The sequence below is a fragment of the Pagrus major genome, chromosome 21 (genome assembly GCF_040436345.1).
Source record: "Pagrus major chromosome 21, Pma_NU_1.0".
Classification (NCBI taxonomy): domain Eukaryota; kingdom Metazoa; phylum Chordata; class Actinopteri; order Spariformes; family Sparidae; genus Pagrus; species Pagrus major.
The window spans coordinates 7,795,169-7,818,872 of NC_133235.1; the positions used below are offsets into that span (position 1 = coordinate 7,795,169).

Genomic DNA, 23,704 nt, shown 5'->3' on the forward strand with positions numbered 1-23,704 from the left:
TTCTTGCCAGGAAACTTCTTTGGAAACGATCACAGAAATCACTGATTTTTCAGCATACATTTCTAACTGCTGTTATAAAGCCCTTCCACACTGCCAGGAATAAAACTCTGGTGGGGAAATACTAAATCCTTTGTTCACTCATTTATTTTGTTGGCTTAAAAGTAGTCAAATTGAAATATGCTGAGACTGAAAATACTGGAAAACATTTAAACTGTAGATTGTAAAACTCGCTTAAACTCCCATGTTTCCAGAAGACAAAGAAAAAGTCCTCAGTACAGCCCTGCTTATATGAGAGTTTATGTTTACAGATTTTGCACGCCCCTTCACTCACTCTTGTTATGAAATACATTTTTAAAAGGCAGACTGCAAGCTGTCAATTTCAGCATGAGAAATAATTGGAAGAAACTTCTGCACCTGAAACTTTTCAGTATGTGAACACACAACAACATTCCCTGAGGTCCCCTAAGGTTTGTGATGAAAAGGAAGTCATTTCTGAAAAGGACCGTTTCTCATATTCACCCTGCTGCACATTCATTACCATCGACATATTTGCAACTGCATTTGCTTTTTTTTTTTCTTTTTCTTGCCTGTGAGCAGCTCTCGGATCTCCACATCGGTGGTCTTGCGGAGCAGTCGGACCAGCGCCGGTATGCCTCCGCAGTTCTTCAGGGCGATCTTGTTGTCGTCGTTGGCTTTGCCGTACACCAGGTTCCTCAGGGCTCCGCAGGCGCTGCGGTGCACGTCCGTCATTCGGTGGTCCAACAAGTCCACCAGCAGCTGAATGCCACCCTGTCGCCGGATCTGAAGACAGAGGATGGAGGAAGGAATCAGGGTCACAGCAGTTGGAAAGTCACGAATAATAGAAGTATTTGCATGCTTTGTGCCAATTTCCCCCCACAATATACCTGCTGGTGTACATACATCAGAGACATTATAAAGAAATTATGGCATGTTTACCTCAACTACAGCAAACAGCTTTCCCACTTCTAACACTATTTTGTTATGTTGTCACGCAAATCTGAATTTCTACTTTGTCAACAGATTAAACATGGCGCACTGGGCACTGTTGCACTGATGCAAGATTTATTTAACTGCCAGCCACAACACTTTCTGTCCCATCACCCCATTATGTGTCTACAGCCCTCCCTGCTTCCCTCCGTCTAGACAAAGAGGAAATGTAGGGCAGACTGCCTTTCCATAAAAACAAAAGAGACTTTTAAGTGAAGGAGATTGTACAGAGATGAGGCAGTAGTGCCTTTACACTGTGCCTGTGCTCCAGATTAAGGTACCTCAGCATGAAGCCACTGATATTACAGCTGATTCACTTAAGATGGCAGTATAGATGAACTGATTTATTTAGAAATTATATGTTAAGCTTGGTGTTTGATCCTCAAGTAACAGGCCAAGTAAAGACTGGATTATGTTTAAAACTCTGCAGTTAGAATTAAATGTATTAATATCACAACATTTTTATTTCAGTAAAAGTTTTAAGTACATGTCCCGTTCAATATCTTACAATAGTACAAAATGTTAGTATCAAAAAAGGTACTACGGATGCTTAAAGTACCAAAAGTAAAAGTATTTATCATGCAGAACGGCCCATTTCAAAATAATAAATATCTATATATACCTTTATTATTATTATTAGTGATGTATTCATGTGTTCATCATTTTATGTTGCAGCTGATAGAAGCAGAGCTAATTTTCACTCCTTTATTTTACACCAGCGAGTTTAATCCATATACATACATTACAATTAATTTGCTGATTTATGTCTTGTAACTATAACCTAATAATAAACAGTAGCTTAAGCTGTCAAATAAATGTAGGTTAGTAGCAGCATAAAATGCGAATACTCAAGTAAAATACAAGGACTTCAAAATTGTACTTCAGCAAAGTACTTGAGTAAATGTACTTAGTTACATTCCACCACTGATTGCAGGATTCTTTATCTGTTAAATGTTGGAAAAAATGCTCGTCACAAGGTCCAAGAGAACAAGGGATGGTCTTCGATTTACTTAATGTGTTTGAAAAACATTACAAACCCAAAGGGATTCACTTGATAATGAAATGCGGAAGAGAAAAACAGGAACTCATTTAGGTGGAGTTCATTAAAACTATTTAACGATTACCAAACTTAGTCTCAGTTAATTTCCCTTCAGTCTCGTCTCCCCTTAGTGACACAGACGCAGAGATATAAGAACACGTTTTAACACGATCAGGCACAGTGATAACACATCTGTACACTGTATCTGGTGCTGGGAGACTGAACAGGCCATGTATCCCTCAGCATCCACTCTATTACTTCACCATTCAGGCATCTCACTCAAGGGCAAAAAACAATCTGGCCTGTGAGTTGTAGTTTTGGCAGCCCTGCTCTAAATGCTACCATACTTCATTCCTCAACACAATTTCAACGTAAGTCACTTGTCTGTCCCATCTCTCTCTCTCTCTCTCACTCTATTTTTAATGCCTGTTGGCTGATTGCTGTTTGAGGAACTTTGTTTGCCCTCAAATCCATCGTCTCCATGGGGATTAATAAAGTCCAATTGAGCTGAATTGAGTTGACATTGAAGAGACGGATGGAACCGTTTGCTCCGAGACACTGAGTGATGACGGCTTTAAAGGACAGGAGGACAGACTGAAGGAACAGGACTATATTCAGAGTTGGGTTAAGTGCGCATAATGTGGAGTTAATGTCGTCTAATATGGGGTTTGGTGGAGCTCAGACACACGTGGGACGGCGTTTCCTCTCAATAAAGACCTGCGTCAAATCTTTAACTACTCAGGTGATGTAACACAGACACACACATACACATACACACACTCAATAATGCCTTAGTGTTCCTTGCAGTTCTATTTGTCAGGTACTGTATCAGCCTTACTGTGTGTGTGAAAATGTCACTCTTTAAATTTGCAAGATCACAGCAGGGTTACCATAAAATAAATTGACATTAGCCACATTGACAAATGTAGAGGAATACAAAGTATAGTATTTTGTATTCTATTGTGTATAATACATGTATTTATTCCTAAGCAAAAGAAGAGGTTGTTTGCCAATGACTCCCAAAAGGGCATATATGACCGCTGGACAGTACCTACAACAGGCGAACGTACTCAAAGAACCAGAGTTGCATGCACTAACTATGATTTAATGTTATGAAACAGTCGCAGATTTAAACATGTGGTTAATGCTGTGAAATGGTGGCAGTTAGTTCAGGTTTAAGCACCAAAACTATTTGGTCAGGTTTCGGAAAAGATCATATTTTCGGTTCAAAAAGTACACTTGTTAGGTAACTTAAAGTGGCAATGTCGAAGATTTCTGGAAGCGGCTATTGCAGGTGTACTATTGGACCTCACTGCTTCTGAGTGATCCAGTGTTGCCTGTGTGATGTCAGTCAGTTGGCAGTTGGCAGCCACGCCTCCATAACAGTGCCACGGCGATAGATAGCGACTTAACAGATATTTATTTACATGAAAATCTTTGAGATTATAACTTTAACATTATGTACGTATGTGACTTAAGTTAAGCATGTTAGGTAAGTTAAAATAAGCCAACGCTGACTTTTGGTTTCACACAAGAAAATGCTGGGTAAAAGCCAAGGTGTGTGTGACCCATCATTCCACCTCAACCTCCTCCATACACTGACTTTTTTGTTCTTTATACTATCTTCCTGACTTTCTCCTTTCCTCCCATCATAACTTCTATGGCCACTAGAGGGCGTTAGCTAACAACGGACGTAAACATTGGTAGTAATAAGCTGCTCTTACAGACCTCCTATATGGCCATTTTTGGGGGAGGACACATGCTTAACAATAGTCACATGCAGCCATTATAGAAGACATCTGGAGCTTTTTGTCAACTTCAAGACGACCCCTATGTGCTAGCAGCGCCCTGTGTCAGGGAGCTATGGCACCTCCAAAAGCATACGCACGGACGGTGTGTTACAGAGGAGATGGCATGTTTCCTCACCTTTCATCACTGGACTGTGAAGAAGTAGTCTGGCACATAACACCCTGTCAAATCACAAGGTGTTGTTTTAACACCTGCCTGTGAGTATGCTTAAACAAAGAAGATATAACATTTTAATAAGTAAGCTTTAAAGGTACTGATGGGTGGATCTTGTTATATTCAGGTCGACTGGCTTTGATGTTCTCATCTACGACAGCAAGAGAGCAAATAAGCATCTTGACACTGGCACTACTCCACTGGAATAGTAAAGGTTGTCCAAATAACAAAATAAACACAAAAAGCACTGTGAAAATGTTGTTGTATTATTTCTCCTTTGGTCTGTTGTATGACCACCAACAATATATTCAGGCGAGCACACACACACACACACACACACACACACACACACACACACACACACACACACACACACACACACACACACACACACACACACACACACACTCACCCACACTTATCCCCTGGGATCTTGCTTGTACTTAAAACACAGAAAAAATCCCCCTTGAAAACTCAACAACAGCGTCTCTCTCCAGAAACAATGTTCAGTTGAATACTCAAAGCTTCAGCAGAAAAATCAAATGCAACAGTATCTGCATTCCTATCTGCATACTACAGGAAATAGTAGAGAAGTATGTTGTTGAGTGTATTTTGATTGAGCTCAGTCTTTACTGGAAGTCGCTGACTCCAACCGAATGAGAGCCAAAGTATGCGTACGTGTGTGTGTGTGTTTGTGTGTGTGTGTGTAAGCAACAGGAGAGTTAAAGCTCCTTCAAGCAGGGTTTTAGAATCCTCTGTGTCTCTAAGCCCTCTCTCTTGGTGTGGTTTCTCTTCAGAGATCAATACCTCAGACTTGATCTTGTTGTCTCCGAAGCAAAGGTGCTGGAGGTAGGCAGCAGCGTTGGACTGGACTGATGGGAACTGATGCTGCAACATCTGGATCACCTCTGGCAGCTCTGGATCCCTCCAGCCAAACTCCCTACAGAGACACACACAGAGAGAAAATACAACATGTTTTGGAGTGTGCAGAGATAGAGATGTGTGTATGTGAGTGTGCTAACCAGAGGAAAAAGAAGGGAGAGACAGAAATGAAGGTTGGAGATGGACATTAAATAAACACGTTTTTTACATTCATGCTCTGTTTAAATGATTTTAAACTAAAATAAGTGTTCATTTGGGGTGATAACATACAACACTAACATTAAAAACCATAACTTTGTATTTACTGTCAGTCAGTCAGTGGAGGTTTAAAAGTGCATTTGTTCACACATCAGCCCTAACATTTGACCCTTACTACACTGCCACACAATGCTTACCATATAATTATACAACATAAAACAGGGTGAATGAGTCAATCTCAATGCCAAACATAAATCAACAGCATTTCTTTGACAGAAATTTAAAAAGAAACTTTCCTTTTAAAAAAGGACTGATATGTTACATTATTTTCATTAATGCAGGCCGAGCTAGATGGCAAGTTATTAAAGAAGTAAACACTACAGAATGATGTTTTAGAGAACAGTGAGATTCCAACATTGTGACAACAGTTTGCCCCCTTCCTGTTTCAACATGACAGGAAATTATTTTCCAATCTCGGTGTGAAAGATCTCAACCTGCACAGGGCCCTGACCTCGACCCCTTCCAACACCTTTGGGATGAACTGGTAGCAGACAGCAAGCCAGACCTTATCACATAACATCACTGCCCGCCTTCTCTGATGCTTTTACTGGGGTTGTAAAATCTCATAAAAAGCCTTCGCAAAATAAAATGATGGCTGTTATGAAGAGCTGAAAACTGGAACTTAAGATCACCTCCTTTAAATTCCTATTGATATTTGTAACTGTGCTGATAATCATACATGCAGCATTGAAACAGAGCATTTCTCAGCAGTTTGCGAGGCGGATCACTTCATATGTTTGGATAAGGTAGTCAATGGAAGTTTTTGTTTTGAAAAAATATATAATATGAAGCTTCAATATTAATGTTTAAAGCAGTTTTTAACTTATATGCTCATTATTCATTATTTCTCTACATACTTGTGGCTGTGTAGGAACAATGGATGCACAGCACAATTTTTTTCAACAAGATAAACGATAATTTCACATTTTTGGTATTTTAAAAAGAAGTTCATGACTTGTAGTTTATGCACACCAGGGTAAGACAGGCTCAGATGTAGTGAGCAAAGATGGCTGATGATTCGCCTTCTTCTCTTCTGTGTTTGTTGGCAGGATGCAAACTAACATTAAAATGGATATTGCCATTTACTGAGTGTGTAGATGCTGTGCTGAAGTCAAGTAAAGCAATTTGGTTTTGTGTTATGGACTGTATTTATCGGCTATGATTTCATTATTGGATACATAACAAAATAAACATAACGGCATCGGGCTGAAAATATTTCAGCCCATTATATAGTGTGCATCCTTCCTTGACTCTGAGTTTATAAGCATTCATGCTCAAGGTTAACCACTGTATAAGAGCAGAATTTACACAAATATCTACACATGATTATAACTCATAAAACAGAAACCTTTAGGCAACATATATCTACAGTACATACACACATGCACCCATACAGCCATACTCATACACACACATGTACATGTACAACTGTACATTTCATACAACCATGCCATAAAGCAACAATACAAAGACATATACACACTAAAAGAAAAGAAAAGAAACCCAAACAACCAAACAAACAAACAAACAAACAAACCAGAGACACTTGAGCTATGCCTCATTATTTCCATTCAGTCCCGTATTGTACAGTGTGACAGCTGTAGGCTGGTCGTTCGGCACTGAACATGTGTAAAACTGTTGCTGCTCTCTAGCAGTCTGTCTGTTTGTATTGTCTGCTGCTTGTGTCAAACACTGTCAGGCTCATCTGACATCCAGCCTGAACCGACACTGACAGACAGTGAGCCACTTCTCAGTTGTCAGGTAACATCGGGAGAGTAATATGTGTTGTTGAATAAAGTTAAATAATCTGAGTCTTCACCTGTCACCTGTTTGAATTATATTAGAGACATATCATATCAGCTAGTACAAACCCAGTGACTACGCATCATGGTTTAATGGGAAATTACATCGCCACTGAGAAATCAAAAGAAGACCATGCATAACATGGATACAAATATGGTGGAAACTGCTAATAATAGTCACTATACACAAATTATTATTAGAAATATTTCCTTTGAATTAGAATTAGAGAATTCCAATAATTTATTATTACTATACGTTTCTAAAATGTAAATTCATATGATAATGCAACATTTTGTAAAATTAAAACAGCTTCCCTTCAATGTTATATTGAACTGCAAGCTGCTGGATCAGTTTATATTTTATAAGGCTAGTTGTACCTAACAAACAACATGAGGATGCAAGCACAGGTATTAAATATAATCTGTAGGTTTCAAAAATCAGGTCACAAGACTCAAATCTATGGAAAAATCTACCCCCTTTGCTTTTTCCAACATAAACATAAAAACTGCGTTTCATCATCCATGTTATGCATCCTCTCTGTGGGAATAACGTTTCCTATGTAGCACCTTCAAAGGAATTACTTTAGCTGTAAATAAAATAAAAATTCATGAACTCAGAGACAGGAATATGTCCAGCCCTCTTCATCAACCGGCACATAAGGCACATGAACCGATGCCTTACATACAGGAGACCTTTCCTGAGCAAAGCAAGTTTTCTATGCTGTCTGGTATCAGCAGCCATCTTGGATGCACTGAAAGAGCTTCCCCCTGCTGTGCTGAATCCTTTCCTCTGACTGCCCCAGCTGCCTTGGCTTTAGCGCATAACCAGGGTCTACCAGTGGTCTTGCCTACAGGCATGCTTCGGGCACAGACACACACACAGAAACACACTAAGCTCACTAACCCTCCAAATGTGTGTGAGGGTGTGTGTGAAGGAAGGAACACAGATGATTAATGTGAGAAAGATGTGATGTGAGAGAATGAAGTCACAGCCGAGGATCAGAGAGAGGGGTGATAATCGATGTAGATTATCTGTAGCCAGCAGCAACCAAATATCACGTTTCCATGACAGCGCCCAATGAAAACTGAGACTGGATGTCTTCTTTTTACTTTTTGTTTGGGGCAAATTTTTATTCCCACGTGTGATTTAGTATTGTCTTACTGTAGACCTGAAGGTGGGTCAAAAAAGGACATGATGTTAATTTACTCTTTGTACTTTTCTACTTCTCAACATTCGGTTTCTGCTTTGAAATCGACACTTTTGCACATTTTGATATCAATTTTTCCGACAGCTGTGAGAAGTTGGGGCTGCATACAGACTCTACTCTGTTTGCTCTGCTCTTATGTAGAACCCGTTTCTCTTTGATGTATCTTATTCTTGATGCAGCAACAGCCCGACATCCCCGTGGAGATAATTTTCACTTCGGTCTAATCTAACATAAACACGCGCGCGCACACAAACACTCGCAGGTTTGCACACATACAAACACAAACACACAACTGGGTGCCGTAGGATAACTCAGTATGCAGCTTAGAGGAGCAAAAAGCTAATGCCAAGCGTGCGCACACACACACACACAATTCAGCACACTAATAAAGCAGTCACACACACACATGTACACACTCATTGACTTGAATACACACCCAGCCATCAAAGGCAGTGCAGAAGAGCCAGGATTAGAAAGCTTTTGTCTCTAAGTTTCATAATGGGCAAATGGGATAAACCCAGTGTTTGAAAAAATGGGGAATTTGGAGAGAGAAGGATGAGAGAATTATTTCAAAGGATATTTTTTCTCTCTCTTTGAAATCCTTCCTCTCTTTAACGATTTTCTTTCTCTTTCTCTCTTTTTTTTGCTCTCTTCTCAATGTCTCTCTCTGTTTTTCCTTTCCCGCCTCGCTCCAGGCACATGCCTACACAAACACACACACACACACACACAGCCACGACATTAACATACATAATGTTGTTAAGCACACACAGCAGCACGTGCTTCAGTAAATCTGATCACAGATGACATAACCTTGTTTTAGGTCACCTTGTGGGTTAATTGGGCGATAAGACATCTAACGTTATGGTTGAGCGAGCTGTCAGATGTGTGTGTGTGTGTGTGTGTGTGTTTGTGTGTAAATATGTTTTTTTTATATACATTGTAATTAGAAAGTGGGGCAGCGGCAACAACAACGCCTGAAGTTATGAAGCTTCTTTGATAACAAGCAAACCAGATGGCTTCACTTATCAGACACATTCATATACTTATGTTATCATTCGCTAAATCTAAAAGAGTTAAACTGATTAACTGGTACAACATATTGACTATAACGAGGCTAATGGGTTAGTGTGAGAGAAGCACAACAAGTATATGTACTTGAATGCTTTTTCACGCCTCTTAATACGTTCACTATATATATTTTACAGCAATAGTTTTTACTTAAATGCAAATATTTGACGGATAAAGTTACTTGTTACTTTACAGATAGATGTTTTACATAAAAAAAACATCCAGTATGACCAGCTTATGATGCATATCATGAGATGCAGTACATTGTTCTAAATTAAATGTACGTTAGGTACCCTGACAGGAGCCATTCTCCATGTACTTTTGATACTTTCAACACATTTTGCGTAGCCAAATGATAATTGTTAATCTATTGTACCAGAGGCTTAATATTATTACATTGTACTTGATGTTTTTTAATCAAGTTCACATCATGATGTGTGGTAGGCGGTATACACATACAAGTCAGTCAGTCAATTTTTGTAAAAGCCTACTCATACGAAATTAAAAGACAAGACAGCATGGCTGAAAGCATGAAAAACAGTTAAGGTCATAAGCTAAGCTAATTAAAACTGCTGTAAGCGCTGTCATTGTTTTAGCTAACTTCTTGTCCGTTTGCAGTTAGTTCCCCTCCCTCCTCTCCATGTCATCACATGAACACGCAGCGGTAATTACAAAACATAGCAGCAAAAAGGAAGGATCCTGCTCTCTGCATGTTCACGAGTAGATAGGACCACCTCTATGGACATCTCTGTCCTGATTGGATAAAGTGGGCAGGGATACCATAAAATGTATTTTCTCCTTCACTGCATGAACAAGGTGAGGAGAGACTTGGGTTCCTGACCGGGTTTCTGGGTCAAACTGGGATTCTTACTGTTGTTTTTCTCTTTGGACAGTAGCCAGGTTGTTTGCAGTAGCCGTGTTACTAACGGCAATACGACACAGAGACGATAGGAGGGGGGGAAGGTTGTCTGTCACTAAATTGTGAGTGTGTGAATGCAGCCATACCGTGTTTGTTTCAGCAGAACAGACATGGATTAAAGGAGTGTCAGTTCTGCTGAAGCATGTTGGACTGTACTAACGGTGCACTATTGTGATTCTATAAACACATTTTCCAAGTTAAGTTACGGTTGGTCGGTCAGCAGTCGGCTGAGGCCTTCATGGACACTTGAATTATTGTGCAGCAAAGGTAAGAACAAGGAATAGTTTCAAAAACAGCATTCAGTGTCCACTTTTCAAAATTCTGACGCCTGCTCTGACATTGTAAGATTTATAACTAAGGGTGATGATCAGTAGGGCCCGAGCTATGTTCACCAACCACCTCATCTCTGGATACTGAATAATCAGGGTAATCCACTCAACTCATTTGATTTTGTAATTATCCCAGTTTTAGCCACAAAAAGACACATTCAACAGCTGACAGGAGGCTTTCACACGAGAAGTCCATCAACGCTGCTGTTCTTTAAACTGCCTCTCTATCCTCGTGGTGAAATGAGGTTGCAAAAGTGCTTTTCAGGTCCATTACTCATCCAAACAGCACACATCGATGTAACCTGCACATCAGGGGCCAAAGAGTAAACACTACTTGAAGGCCAAAGTGGCACTTTTGGCAGCACTCTACAATAATTATTGTGAAAACACTCTTTCTTCTATTGGTTTTCCTACAAAATGTCTGTCTCACATCTGTCGGGTCAAAGTTGGGACACACAAACAAAAAACACATAGACACGGATACACACAAGTGGTACTTGCTGCATATAATAGAATGGACAGTTAACACTTGAATGAATGAAGGGACAGTCTATTTGTTGTCGGCCTACAGGCACAGCGCACGTAACACACCCACACACACACTCGCAAACAACATACAAGTATGCTTCAGAACACCAGAACAAGACTAAACACCTCCGTGCACACACATTTGGAGATGAGAAGGCATGAATAGGTGAGAAATAAACACAAACATGGGAAAGAAAAGACAACACACACACAAAAGCACACACACGCACACACACACACACACACACACACACACACACACACACACACACACACACACACACACACACACACACACACACCATGACAGAAGCAGGGCCTAGAATAGTTGTGGCCCTGGAGAGAAAGTGGCACATCACAGCGGATCAAACTCAACCCGAGGCCTCGGGCTGTGAAGCTCCGCGGGCACACACACACACACACACATTGATGCACACACAAAACAAATGTACATATCCAACATAGATTTGATGAACAACTCCACATGCACACACAGATTTGAATACCGGACAACATGCTGAGATAAACATAGAGCTGACATGTTGTGCAATATGTTGCTGTTCTGGGATAAATCCCTTCAACAAAAGTAAATCTTAAAGCGGACTGACACTCACACAGAATATACCTACAGTTGCAGTGAATCTAAATTAAATGAAGCGACTGTCTGTCTTCTCTCCTGAGTGTGTTCTGCCCCAGAAAACTGTACTATAATGGTTCATTCATTCACTAACTCTAGCCTGGAGCTGTACTACTTTTTCACTCAGCATCTCTCGCTCTTTTTCGCTGTGTGTGAGTGTGTGTGTGTGTGTCTGTGTGTGTGTGTCTGTGTGTGTGTTCATCCATTCCAGAGCAAAGGGAACACAGGAGGATATGGTGCTCCCAGTCCCAAACACTGTGTGACAACATCACAGCAGGATGAGCAAATACTACTGAGCCATCTGTGAACTTTGGGCGAAAGTGTTCGCTCGGGGAATGTTTGCACTGTTTTAGTGTCGGAGTTAAGAAAAGAATATGCAATGTCTTTGGAAAGCACTGCTGTTCTGAAAAACAGAAAAAAACAAGTTGAACTGAAACATTTCAAGTGCACCGTGTGTGTGTGTGTGTGTGTGTGTGTGTGTGTGTGTGTTAGTACATTTCATGGCCCTTGAGAGAATAAAATATACAAAGATGTTTAACTTCAAAAGGTGAGTCCATTTTTTGTTAGTTATTCTACTTGTAGGTATATCTAACCTTCACCACATCTCTGGAACATAACCACATTGTTATCTTCAGCAGAAAAGAACACATTATATTAATGCTGCTCTTACATAAGTTGAATTAAAGAATAAAAAATGTAGCCTAATATCTGTACTTTCAATCCTCAAACCCCAAAACATAGTAATACTGATGCTTCAGGTTTTCCAAACTCTTCAAATATCGACACTTTGGGATTGTAAGTCAGGTCGGCCGCCGTCTGAAAGCGTCAGTATCTGTTGGGAAAGTTGGGGATGGGACTCGAAAATCAACTCTCTTACTAACAGAAGCTTTAAAATAGTGTTAATTTGTCAAAGATCTCATTTAAAATGTCACCAAAAATAAAGCATCTGCACGAATCAGAGCCTGATGCACTATTCCATTTCATTTTGATTGAGAAGTCAAATTGAGATCATTGTATATTTACAAAAATATCAGTATTTGTGTTACATAAGTCTCATCTGCCCTCACCACTGCTCACAGACGTAATTATTAAAGGTGACCCGGATGACCATATGAACATTTTTTATCATTTCTATCTCATCTGTCTGGCTTTTGGCAGCTGGGGGGGAACAGAAGTTAGTGAACCTTTCTTTTATTCAAAATGCACCAGTCACCTTAGCATAATGAGCACAGCCAGTTTTTCCGCTCCAGATTAAATCATCTTTCCTGCTCTTTCTTATCAGAAAACAACCATACAGGTCGACTGCTTAAGCAGCATATTACAACCCATATTTGCGTTAATTGTAAGGCTGCGACCACTAGTGGCCGTAGTAATTATTACAGCAGCAAAGGAGGAAGTCAGGTCACGTAGAATAAAGAGATTCGATTTACATCATCCGAACCACAATCTTTCTGTAAAGCTAACAAAGTAGTTTTCTTGCCTAACCAAACTGTGAGTGTACAACGCCTGTCACTGGTACACTGCAGCTGTCATGTTGTTTTAGGTACGGTGATTTGTCATTTTGGGAGTCACTAGTAACTGGCCTATTGAGTTGTTGTTGCTTATGTCCTCTTTGCAGAATATAGACCTATTTTGAAGCTTAGGTCAGTCTTAGAATATGCAAATGTCCCCTTTGGAGAGCAAAAACACGTCAATCAGAACATCATGTCTGCTAAAAATATGATTATAGAAGAGTTTTCAAATTATGTTTTTACTTGTTTAAGTATCTCACCTCATTTTCACTTCAAGGCACTTGAAGCCAGTTGCTGTCACCCTTTTTTTTTCCAGATTCTTCTTCTACTTTCTCTTTCTATCACTTGGGTGCGTCCTATAAATAAGCCAGTTTTTTGTTTAACAGCAATCTTATCCCTTTAACCTTTTGTCCTGCAGATGGCTCCGATCTGAACAAGTCAGAGGATATTAAGAGGACAAATACTGTCAAGGAGAGGAGGAGAGAAAAGAACTGAATAATGTGTGTGTGAGAAGGTATTTACTGACATATTTCCTTTCTTAATAATGTGCATATGTGTCAGTGTGTATACTCGTGTGTGAGAGCCCCCCCGAGAGAGCCTAAATGTTTCATTTGGCGACTCAGTGGACTGGGACAAAGAACTGACAAACTCTCAATCCAGTCTTTGTTCCCAACCAACCAGGTGGGCTATCTCACGTCACCACTTGTCTGGGTGTGAGTGTGTGTGTGTGTGTGTGTGTGTGATTGTGTGTGTGATTGTGTCAGCCGCAGCCAAAACATTTACACCACAATACATGATGCAGGCGGCAAACCAACAATTAAACCTTGTAAATAAATAAACCATGTATGAATTATGTATTCACAAAGCAGGGCGAGGCGCTGTAATGTGAGGGCTGCAGGCAGATCATTCTCACCGCTATATCGGGCTGAAAGGATTTCCTGTGAGTCAGGGGTTTTTGGGGAATAGAGCGATTTGAAACCAGAGAGCGAACTATGAGATTTGTGTCAGGTGTATTTGTGTGTGTGTGTGTGTGTGTGTGTTGCCACCACTGAGGACTGTCAGGGGGGAAGAAATGGAGATGGAGATGATGACTCATTCCCCGACAGACAGACAGAAATGCAGACAGACAGGTAGGGTAAACCTGCAGAGTAAACTGATAGAAGAGGAAGAAAGGAGGCAGGAAGAAAGGAAGTTAAAAATAAATTGACAAGACTGCTGAGTCACCGCGTTCACTTTTCAGCGGGACATCTGACAACTTCAGGTGGCTGATTAGCAACAAAACAGCACAGTGTATTTATAGCCAACTACAATAGAAGAGAAGACAATAGAAAAGAGCCCAGTGTTGTGTTGGTGTTGGTTGGCATCACAAAACAAACTGATCTCAGACCAGCGGCGACAGACCAACAGGGATCTGTCGACACTGTGTTCAGCTGATGGACACAGTAATTAGCACAGTAACTGATTAATGATTGACAACACTGGTTAAACGCAGCAGTCCATGTAATTGTCCTTGCAGTGATGTTGTAGCATGAGCTCTCTGTTTTCTTTATCAGCTCTCTCTCTCGCTCTTTCTTTTTCTCCAGACCCACCCAGAGGTGTCGGCTGAAGGGATAACTTATTTCACAGGTAGTTTCTAGTTGTGTGTGCTGTGATATAGTTATCTGCTCTAAGTGGTAGCCAGCTGGTCCTCAGTGACCCAACGCTTCTAAGTTTGACGCGATAGTTGCCCCTCCAGCCTTATTAAAATATGCAGTATACGAACTATTACCCAACACTGTGCAAGGTATAAGCAAGCAGAGGCAGTATGGCGTTAATTAGTCTCAAAACCCACGCACATAAAAAAACAGATACGAGTGCACAGAACAGTATCAGCGAGCGGAAAACCAAAGGAGCATTTCTGCTCCGGGCTGTATAAATGCGGTCCGACAAGCACAAAGACGTGATAAACGTGAGCTCGACCCAACCTTCACACTCAACTCCACTCAACTGATCAACAGTGTCAAGCTGACTTTTGAGACTTTTGAGGCAGGGATGGAATAGACATCGCTTTGACCTTTGAAGGGCTGTTTGGTTCGATCACTGACAGTCACTCCACGTTTCCACTCCACACCACTGTCCGATTCTCATTACTGATATTTTTTTTTCCTTTATAAATTGTGTTATAATTCCTGAAATGCAACACTTTCCTCAATAGTATAACTTAGTTCAGACAAAAGTGTGATTCTTTTTTCCTCAAGAAATTATGATTTCATTCTTGAAATATTATGTCTTCCTTCTTCTTATCTTATTCACTATTCATCAAGATTTTTCTAATATATTACAATGTCAAAATACAAAGCATACAATGCAGTTTTATTTGCTTTGTGCACTTCAAATAGGCCAAACTGCCCCAGGGTAACCACAGGAATCTTAACTGCACTGGACAAACACCCTTGAAATACTGTTTTGCATTAATAGATTGGCAGGGTTCGGTAGGTCACTGCTGCAGTGTTGTCAAATGGAAATGAAAGTATTCACATTTTCAAACTTCATACTTTCATATATACAACTAAACTTCAAACCCAATCGACAAATGAAACCAGAAATATTTTGAATCACTAACGTGGGTGGAGGTAAACCAACCTTTGCCTTAATAGCTGAAAGAAGTTGGAGTGACAAAAGAAATTGATGGGAAATGAAAATAAACAGTGGAAGAAGAAAAGAAAATTAAACAAAGAAAAAGAAAAGTGTGTGTGTGTGTGTGTGTGTGTGTGTTTAGGTTTGTGTTACCCAGACAATGTGTGTGTGTATTTGAGGGTGTGATGGCATGGCTGACTGACTGGCCCACTGAGGCTGGAAGAGACGAATGAAAGGTCAGGAGATGTCAGGCAGAGCAGAGAAACACACAAGCACACACACACACACACAGACTCACAGACACACACACACACACACACACACACACACACACACACACACACACACACACACACACACACACACACACACACCCCGCAGAGTCCATCTCAACCCGGTGACTGAATATGGATCAGAGATTCTCACTGTGCTTATGAGCATGAAATAAAATGAGGCACCTTTATGATCGGGTCAGATCCTGTCTAGCACAAATCTTTCTTTGTTAGCAGGAGCATTTCCATAAATTACTGGCAGCCAGAAGGAGGAAATGTGTTGCAGTACAGAAGAGGTTGTCTCCGCAGTAATGTGCCTTCATTTGCCAGATTGTGGCAGTGTGTGACAAATCAGCTAAATGATATTTGTTTGAGGCTTCTGCAGAGTAAAGGTATCATTTTTCTGTCTATTATATGTTCCTATTTCCACAGAGTCTATATCCACTCCTCCATTTCATTAGAGAAATTTGAGTGATGCTGTAGGTCACTTTGTCGTGGATGAGACAAGCTAAGCATTAATTTTTAGAACCATGCAACAGACGGCAAGACTGAAGCTAAAAAGAAGTAACCTTTGATAAGAAAAATCATGACAAAACATTTACAATTTCCATAAATGATAATAACAATAAGATCATGTCAAAGCCAAACGTATTAAAGACGCATAATGCAGCCCATTCATTCAACTGCCTGCATGCACCCCAGAACATAACACATTGTAGATGCTGATTGATAAAACAGTAGCCTCCTCACTGAATGAACCTCTCCCACAGATACTGATTTGGCTGCTTGACCTGTTGAACTGTGTTTCTGCTACTATTGTTTGCTAATGTTCTGCAGTATTTCCTCTGGAACGAGAGGTGTGCTGTGGGGCAATGGACCAGTTCAGTCAGCCATAGAGTATCTCTAAGTTCAGGTTGCAGCAAAATAATTAGGCCTACTGAAAGGCTTTGTATTGTGTTTGCAACAGAAGAGAAGCCAAGTTGAAACGTTAATGAGCTCTGAGGCAGAGTTGGTCCAAACTGTGAGATGCTAGTTGCCAGTTACAAGCTAGGCTAAAGTAAACCGAATTAGCCTAAAACCGGTGCCCAATTATTTCTCGGACCCAAGGACCTGGAAATGTAAGTGGAAGGCTAAAGCAACAAACACATTGCACAACAGTGACAACTGTGTATGTACTGAGGAAGTGAATCAGATCATGTTTCTCCCAGTATTGTAAAATAATTGTGTTAGTCAATCCTGTGTTTCTGTCAGTAGTTTCTGTTGTGTCGTCATATCTCCAGGATTGCTAGTTAAAGTTTTGTCTCTGCCAGTAATGTTGGCTAATTTTATATCTCCAGCACTGTAAGCTAATGTTTTGTCTCTGCCAGCTTTTTAGCTAATGTTTTTTTTTTCGTATGGTTAGTTTATGTTTTGTCTCTGAAAATATTGTTAGCTAATGTTATGTTTCCAGTATTGTTAATCTTATTTTAAGTCTCTGCAAAACATTGTCAGCTAATGTTTTGTCTCTGCCAGCATAGTTTGCTAATGTTAAGTCTCTGCCAGGGTTATTAACTTGTCATGTCTTGTCATGTTAGCTTGTGTTATGTCTCTGACAGCCTTGTTAGCTAATGTTTTGTCCCTGTCAGCATGGTTTGTTAATGTTAATTCTCTGCCAGCATTGTAAATTAATCTCATGCCTCCAGTACTGTAAGCTTATGTTATGTCTCTGCCAGCATTGTAAGTTAATCGTATGTCTCCAGTATTATTAGCTTATGTTATGTCTCTGAAAATACTGTTAGCTACTGTTATCTTTCCGGTATTGTTAGCTTGTGTTATGTCTATGCCAGTATTGTTAGCTTGTGTTATGTCTCTGACAGCATTGTTAGTTAATGTCCTCAGCATTGACAGCTCATGTTTTGTCTCTGCGAGTATTGTTAGCTAATGTAACAGTGTCTGATAGAAAATATTAGCAATATATGGACTGGCAATTTATGGACATCCACACTCACACTGAAATTAGACAGGAAGCAGTACCAAACAACCGAGACCAACTACGTAAAAATGTAGGCTGACACCCCCACATTACCAAAAAGGTAAGCTAACACTACCATACAACTGTCAAGACCCATGCAGTATGTGAGTGTAATGTTAAAGACCCTGTCAGTGTGAAGGATTTAGGGGCATCTATTGGCAGAAATTACTATAATATTCATAATTATGTTTTCATAATCACCCAAAACTTTTAGATAGAGGGAGTGGGTCCTCTTCCATGGAGTCCTCCATGTCCCACTGCCATGTTTCTACAATAATTTAGAGCAGACAAACCAAACACTGGCTCTAGAGAGGGTGAGAAGAGGGGTATTCAGTTGGTTGCAATCTGCAACCTCACAGCTGATGATGCCACTAAATCACACACATTGGACCTTCAAAGTAACCTTTAGTTGGTAGTGTTTATTGGGGCAGTGTTCATTGACTAGGAAGGAATGACTGCAAGTTGAATATCGCCTGTCTACCTTCTTAATCTTCTTGATGATCGCTTAAAAGTTAAACATTTGGGGAATGCGCCTACGCTTACACATATGCTGTCTGAGACAATACCACTCAATCAAAAATCTAAATTAAAATGCCAAAATTCACACTGGGCAACCCACATGAATAAACCGCCACAAAGCATTTTCAGAACTCACCAGGACAGACAGACAATGGAGACAAATGAATGACCAAATACGTCAACAGATAGATCAATGGATGGAGGGATGGGTGGATGGATGGAAAGCCAAAGGAGAGAATGAGCAATATTTACACCATAAAAACACAGGCTTTGGTAAGCCATATTGCTACTAATGGCAAATAAGCAATCAGCAATTGATAATGAGTAACTGGTACTTAAATTTGTCACATTTTCAAAACTGATTTGTTTTTTAATGTTTTGTTTTTCGTTTCCAGCTCACAGAGGATGTCATTCTGATTTTATGCAATGACGTAATCAAATGCAAATTGATTTTGAGAGCCAATACTTTGATCTTGTCTCCAACAAGAATCTATATGACGCCAAATTCAAAGTGATCCCTGTTTGATAAAGCACTAAATGGGTGACAATACATATGTGAAATGTCATGTTGCCATTAACATTAACATCTGCGTCTGATACTGGTGTCGTATATAGAGAAGATGGAAAGATTCGGTGAATGAGACAAAGGTAAGATAGATAGACAGAATGAATATATGTATAAATAAATAGTTGGATTACTTTGTCATTCTTTGCTCGGCTTGATTTTGATTCCACACAAGGAATTCGGGGTCGTACCTATCGAGGGGGGACAGGCAGAGAGAAACAAGAGAGAGGTATTTGTTGGCTGTCTGGCAACAAATTATTCAATAACCGTCATAAGAGTGATGATTAATAAATAGAAATCAATACGTAGCCACTAGACTCGTCTTTCTCTCTCAACATTTGGTTATCAGGCAATGGTGGAGAAGGTGGGCAGGGTGAAGGACATGCACTTAGAGCGGGTGGTGGGGAGATGGTGGATATGCTGGGTAAAGAGAGGGTCCGAGGATAAAGCAATCTGGGTACCGCCTTGTTCTGTGCATATTCATGCACCAAACTCCATGTTTAGGTCACGGTTGCTGCAATTTGGGTCGAAACTGCAGAGCCAATTATCAGAGGACTTTAAGACAGCAAGCATTTACTGTAGGTTTCAAACGACCAGGGGTTTCCTGTGAGGTTAAGAGGTCCTGTGCACAGTACATACCTTATTAAACCGACGTTATTTCACCCTGGTGTATATTTATATGAATATGCTCTGTATATAAACAGTGCTATTTTCTTATCTGTGTCATCCTGTTTTCACAAGGTAGGCCTGTTAGTCAACTTAGCTGTTAAGTGATAACATAGATGACTGAATCCTTCATGTGTAACTTATTACTTTTTTCGTGGGATTTATCTCAGAGAAGCAGGACTTGTACCAGAGGAGCTAAACGGTGAGTAAATGACAAGCTAAGCTGCTAAGCCTGTTATGTGTAGGTTAATTTTAAACACGAGAATATCTACATACTGTATATTTTTAGCAACTAGTTTTTTCTCCCCCTGCATTAACTGAAGTAGTGGCAAAACATGCATAAATTGTTGCTCAGCTGAGGTTGTTGTTGTAAAAAACAACAACAAAAAAAAACGATGCTACAGTTCATCCTATATATCATCCTAAATCATTTTTAACAATCTAATAATTTCTTTTTAATCCTTCATAGTTCAGTTTTCTTAATATGCTACTAATTTTCTATATCATTCATTCATAGATTACACATTGATTGTGCCTAAGTAAGATATGTAGGAGTAATATAGTGTGAATGACTGTGGTGTTAGCACTTAACAGCTATGTTGACCAGTTAGCCAGTATCCAAAAACACTAGGTGTGTTAAAAGAATAAGGCTGTGATAGTCCTTATTTTTCTTTTTGTCACCAAGTACCATGAAAAGACCAAAACCAACAATGAACTGATCCTATTGATCAATGGTGAGTGTTTCCTGTATAATTCCTCTGCACCCGATTTATATTATAAAATTATATTCCTCTGTGTCATAAACTTCTATTGTTCTCCAGGAAAAAACAAAAACAAAAAACAAAAAACAAAATGCTTAAATGAGCCTCACAGTTACACTGGGTGACATGTGCTTTCATTATGATGAACATGGTCACTGGAGTTTTCCGCATTCCCAGATTTGCTGTCCTGTTGTTGTAAACACCCAATTACAGCACAAAATTCAGATGAAGCCACACTATAAAGTAGTCTCCAACAAATGCACTATTTTCTCCTGTTTGAGTAATGTTTGCTAAAAAACAACAGTAGCCAGCTGTTTTAGGATATCACAAGGAATGCCAGATATGGATTTTTAAGCCGCTACCAATACCAATAATTACCTACTTCCGATGGCCGATGCTGATAACCAATAATCTCTTGTTTTTGTAGTTTTGCAAAGAGCCTGTAGTTTATGCACACCTGAGGGTAAGAAAGGCCAAGATGTCCGCCCATACTGGGGACAACATGTTTCACTCTCTAGTCTACACTATAGCAGTTTATTGTCATGAGCGTGACAACAATGTGCTGCCATTGTTCTTCCTCTGTTTCTCCTTCTTCTTCAGTGTTTATTGGTCGATCACAAACCTGCCTCCATGAAAGCAATTTGGCTTTGTGTTATTGTCGACATTTATTGATATTTATCGTATGTCACTCTAATAACTAAACAATTTAATCAGACCTTGGCAGCTGAATGTTTGCAGCACATGCCGCATGGTTGCACCCATTGCTAGTTCCATTCCAGCTGACAACCTTTGTTGCATGTCATACCTGTCTTTATCCAGATTTCCTGTCGGCCTCTTGACCTGTTATTACCCAATAAATAAAACATTTTAAAAGATGAAAAAATACGGTATGTCCAGGCCAATATAAATATAATAAAAGAAATATATATTTATTTTTATTGTTTAGTCTTCATCAGGAACAAGTAAGCTTGTGGCTAAGTACCACAGACATGGTAGGGAAGCTGGAAAGTGTTGAGAGATGGACTAACACATTGTTGGTTTTGGTCTCTTTATAGGATTTGTTGACACAAATATTAAATAATTTATATTGACATGCTTTTTCAAGCAGATCCTCTTTGAGCTGCAGCAGTGCAGCAAGCTTGCAAACAGTAAAACTTGCAACTGCAGGATCAGAATGTTCCTGTGATCTTGGGGGACCCTCCCTTTAATGCAAGGTGGACAACAAGCTACTCCAGTAGCACTGTCTCATTCGGACAGTGCTAGCGCTGACATTGACTGCGCATGTCGTGAAGGTAAAGCAGAATGCCATGCATCACAAGTCAATCCTTCACATGTAGCGGTGCAGATGTGTGGATGCTGGAAGCTACACAACAATGATGCCGGAGCTTAAGATTGAACAAACAGACAATGTAAGTGCAATGTGCAAAGAGAAATAAACACTTGGACAATGGGTGAAGGAAAGAGCAATGGTAACGACAAAAACAACAGGAGTCACCTTTTCTAAGAACACAGAAAGATACTGTTGCGTTTCCAAATGTCTCCATATCAGCACAAAGTGACTTCCTCATTAAAAATATTAAATTTGAGCAAAAAATATATATCTCCTGCTCACACCTGAGCTGAAATGTCACAAAGAGAGACACTTCAGCTTTAATTATGCTGCTGCTTCTATCTGTGACAGTGTGCCTGTGCAGTCATTAGTCAAAAGCAGAGGCTGAGAAAGAAAAAAAACCCAAGACACAATTGGAATAGTATTTCAAACTTGATTGTAACTGGGACAAAAGAATGATGAAAACAGCTATTACGCTATCTCTGTAAGTGTCTCTCTCTTTCTCTCTTCTTGTCTGTCTGTCACTGTCTCTCTCCCCCTCATCTTCACACACCCACGCTGGTACACAGAGCTCTCTCGGTCTAAAAGCAGACTTCATGCACTTTGCGGATTAACTGTGTCTACCTACTGCACAGATTGTCACTGATGGAGAGCCCCTCCACTCCTAACAGCGCCATCAAACTTTAAAGTTGACCAAGAGGTGCGCAGGCATTCATACGGCAGTGTGAACAAGCCCCAACACCAGGCAAACTAGAGAGGACAGTGAAAGATGTGGCGTGATGTGTGCCTCATACTAAAGCCCAGATTCAGCCAGCCTTTTACTGCACCGGACCATCAAATCCTGACAGTCAATTATCTGTTGAGGTGCTACAAACTGTTTGGTGTCACCGTGTCACACCTCTGACTTCGACACTCTTTTGTGGATTGCAATTAAACTATTTTTCACTGTTAAAGCTTAATGTCTCCAGGTTATTGATATTATTTAGACTTTCTTGCATAATTATGTTTAATTTGGTGAATCTGGCCCTCAGTAAGTTCAGTGAAAGTGGAAAGGGAGCAGGACAAAGGGCTTCATCAACAATCCAAAGCTGATTCTAAGTACAAATGTTGTTTTTCTCACCTTGGGTCCTTCTGGATACTGTCCACTGATGGTGACCGGCCCAGGGAGGCCTCAGGGGGGAGGGCAGGGCCTGACTTGCTGTAAGGCGACTCGGTGGATGGGCAGAACTGAAGAGTGCGGTACGGGTTTGCGTAGTCAGCCGCCCCACCTCCTGTGGCGAAGCTGCCTCTCTGAAAAGTGGCTGTGGCGGACTGGCTGCCCGTTCGCTGCAAGGGGATTGGGTCGACACCAGGGGAAGGCGGGGCTAAAGCAGGAAGAGGAGCGTAGGGACAGAGCAGATAGTTGAGGACCTCTTGGTACAACTGGTTCACCACTGGGTTTGGTGGTGCCGTGGAGGGGCAGGGAGTGGCAAACCAAACACGAGTGCCAACACAAGGATGCACGTACACATACACACAATGAGAAAAAAGCACCAGTGGAACAAAACAGCACAGAAGAAAAAAAGCAGAAAGGGAAGAAGCAAAAAAAAAGTTATGAAATAAAACACTCATACAGAAATTATAATGGAAAACTGCAGACAATTTACAACTCAACGGGGGGTGAAAAGGTAAAGTCACCAAATTATTTTTCATTTGAAAAATATAATCACAAAATACCTGACAGTAGCAGGTAAAAATCAAAGAGACATGCAAAAAAAAGAAAAAACAACTTCACAGGTCACACATAAAACTTTTAGACACCTGTCTATTC

At 40.3% G+C, this 23,704-nt stretch overlaps 1 protein-coding gene across 5 annotated transcripts in view; it reads right to left on the reverse strand.

Annotated features, from left to right (window-relative positions):
- The window catches only part of ctnnd2b (catenin (cadherin-associated protein), delta 2b), a 145,063-nt gene that overhangs the window by 44,406 nt on the left and 76,953 nt on the right, over positions 1-23,704 (reverse strand). For 2 of the 5 annotated variants that reach the window (XM_073491386.1, XM_073491385.1), the window contains 4 exons: positions 23,015-23,258; positions 19,272-19,328; positions 4,817-4,949; positions 588-801 (listed from right to left, as the gene is read on the reverse strand). In XM_073491386.1, coding sequence (XP_073347487.1) covers positions 588-801; positions 4,817-4,949; positions 19,272-19,328; positions 23,015-23,258 — 648 coding nt within the window. Of the gene's footprint in view, positions 1-587; positions 802-4,816; positions 4,950-19,271; positions 19,329-23,014; positions 23,328-23,704 lie in introns of all 5 variants that reach the window. The other 3 variants (XM_073491384.1, XM_073491383.1, XM_073491382.1) reach the window with 2 other exon arrangements.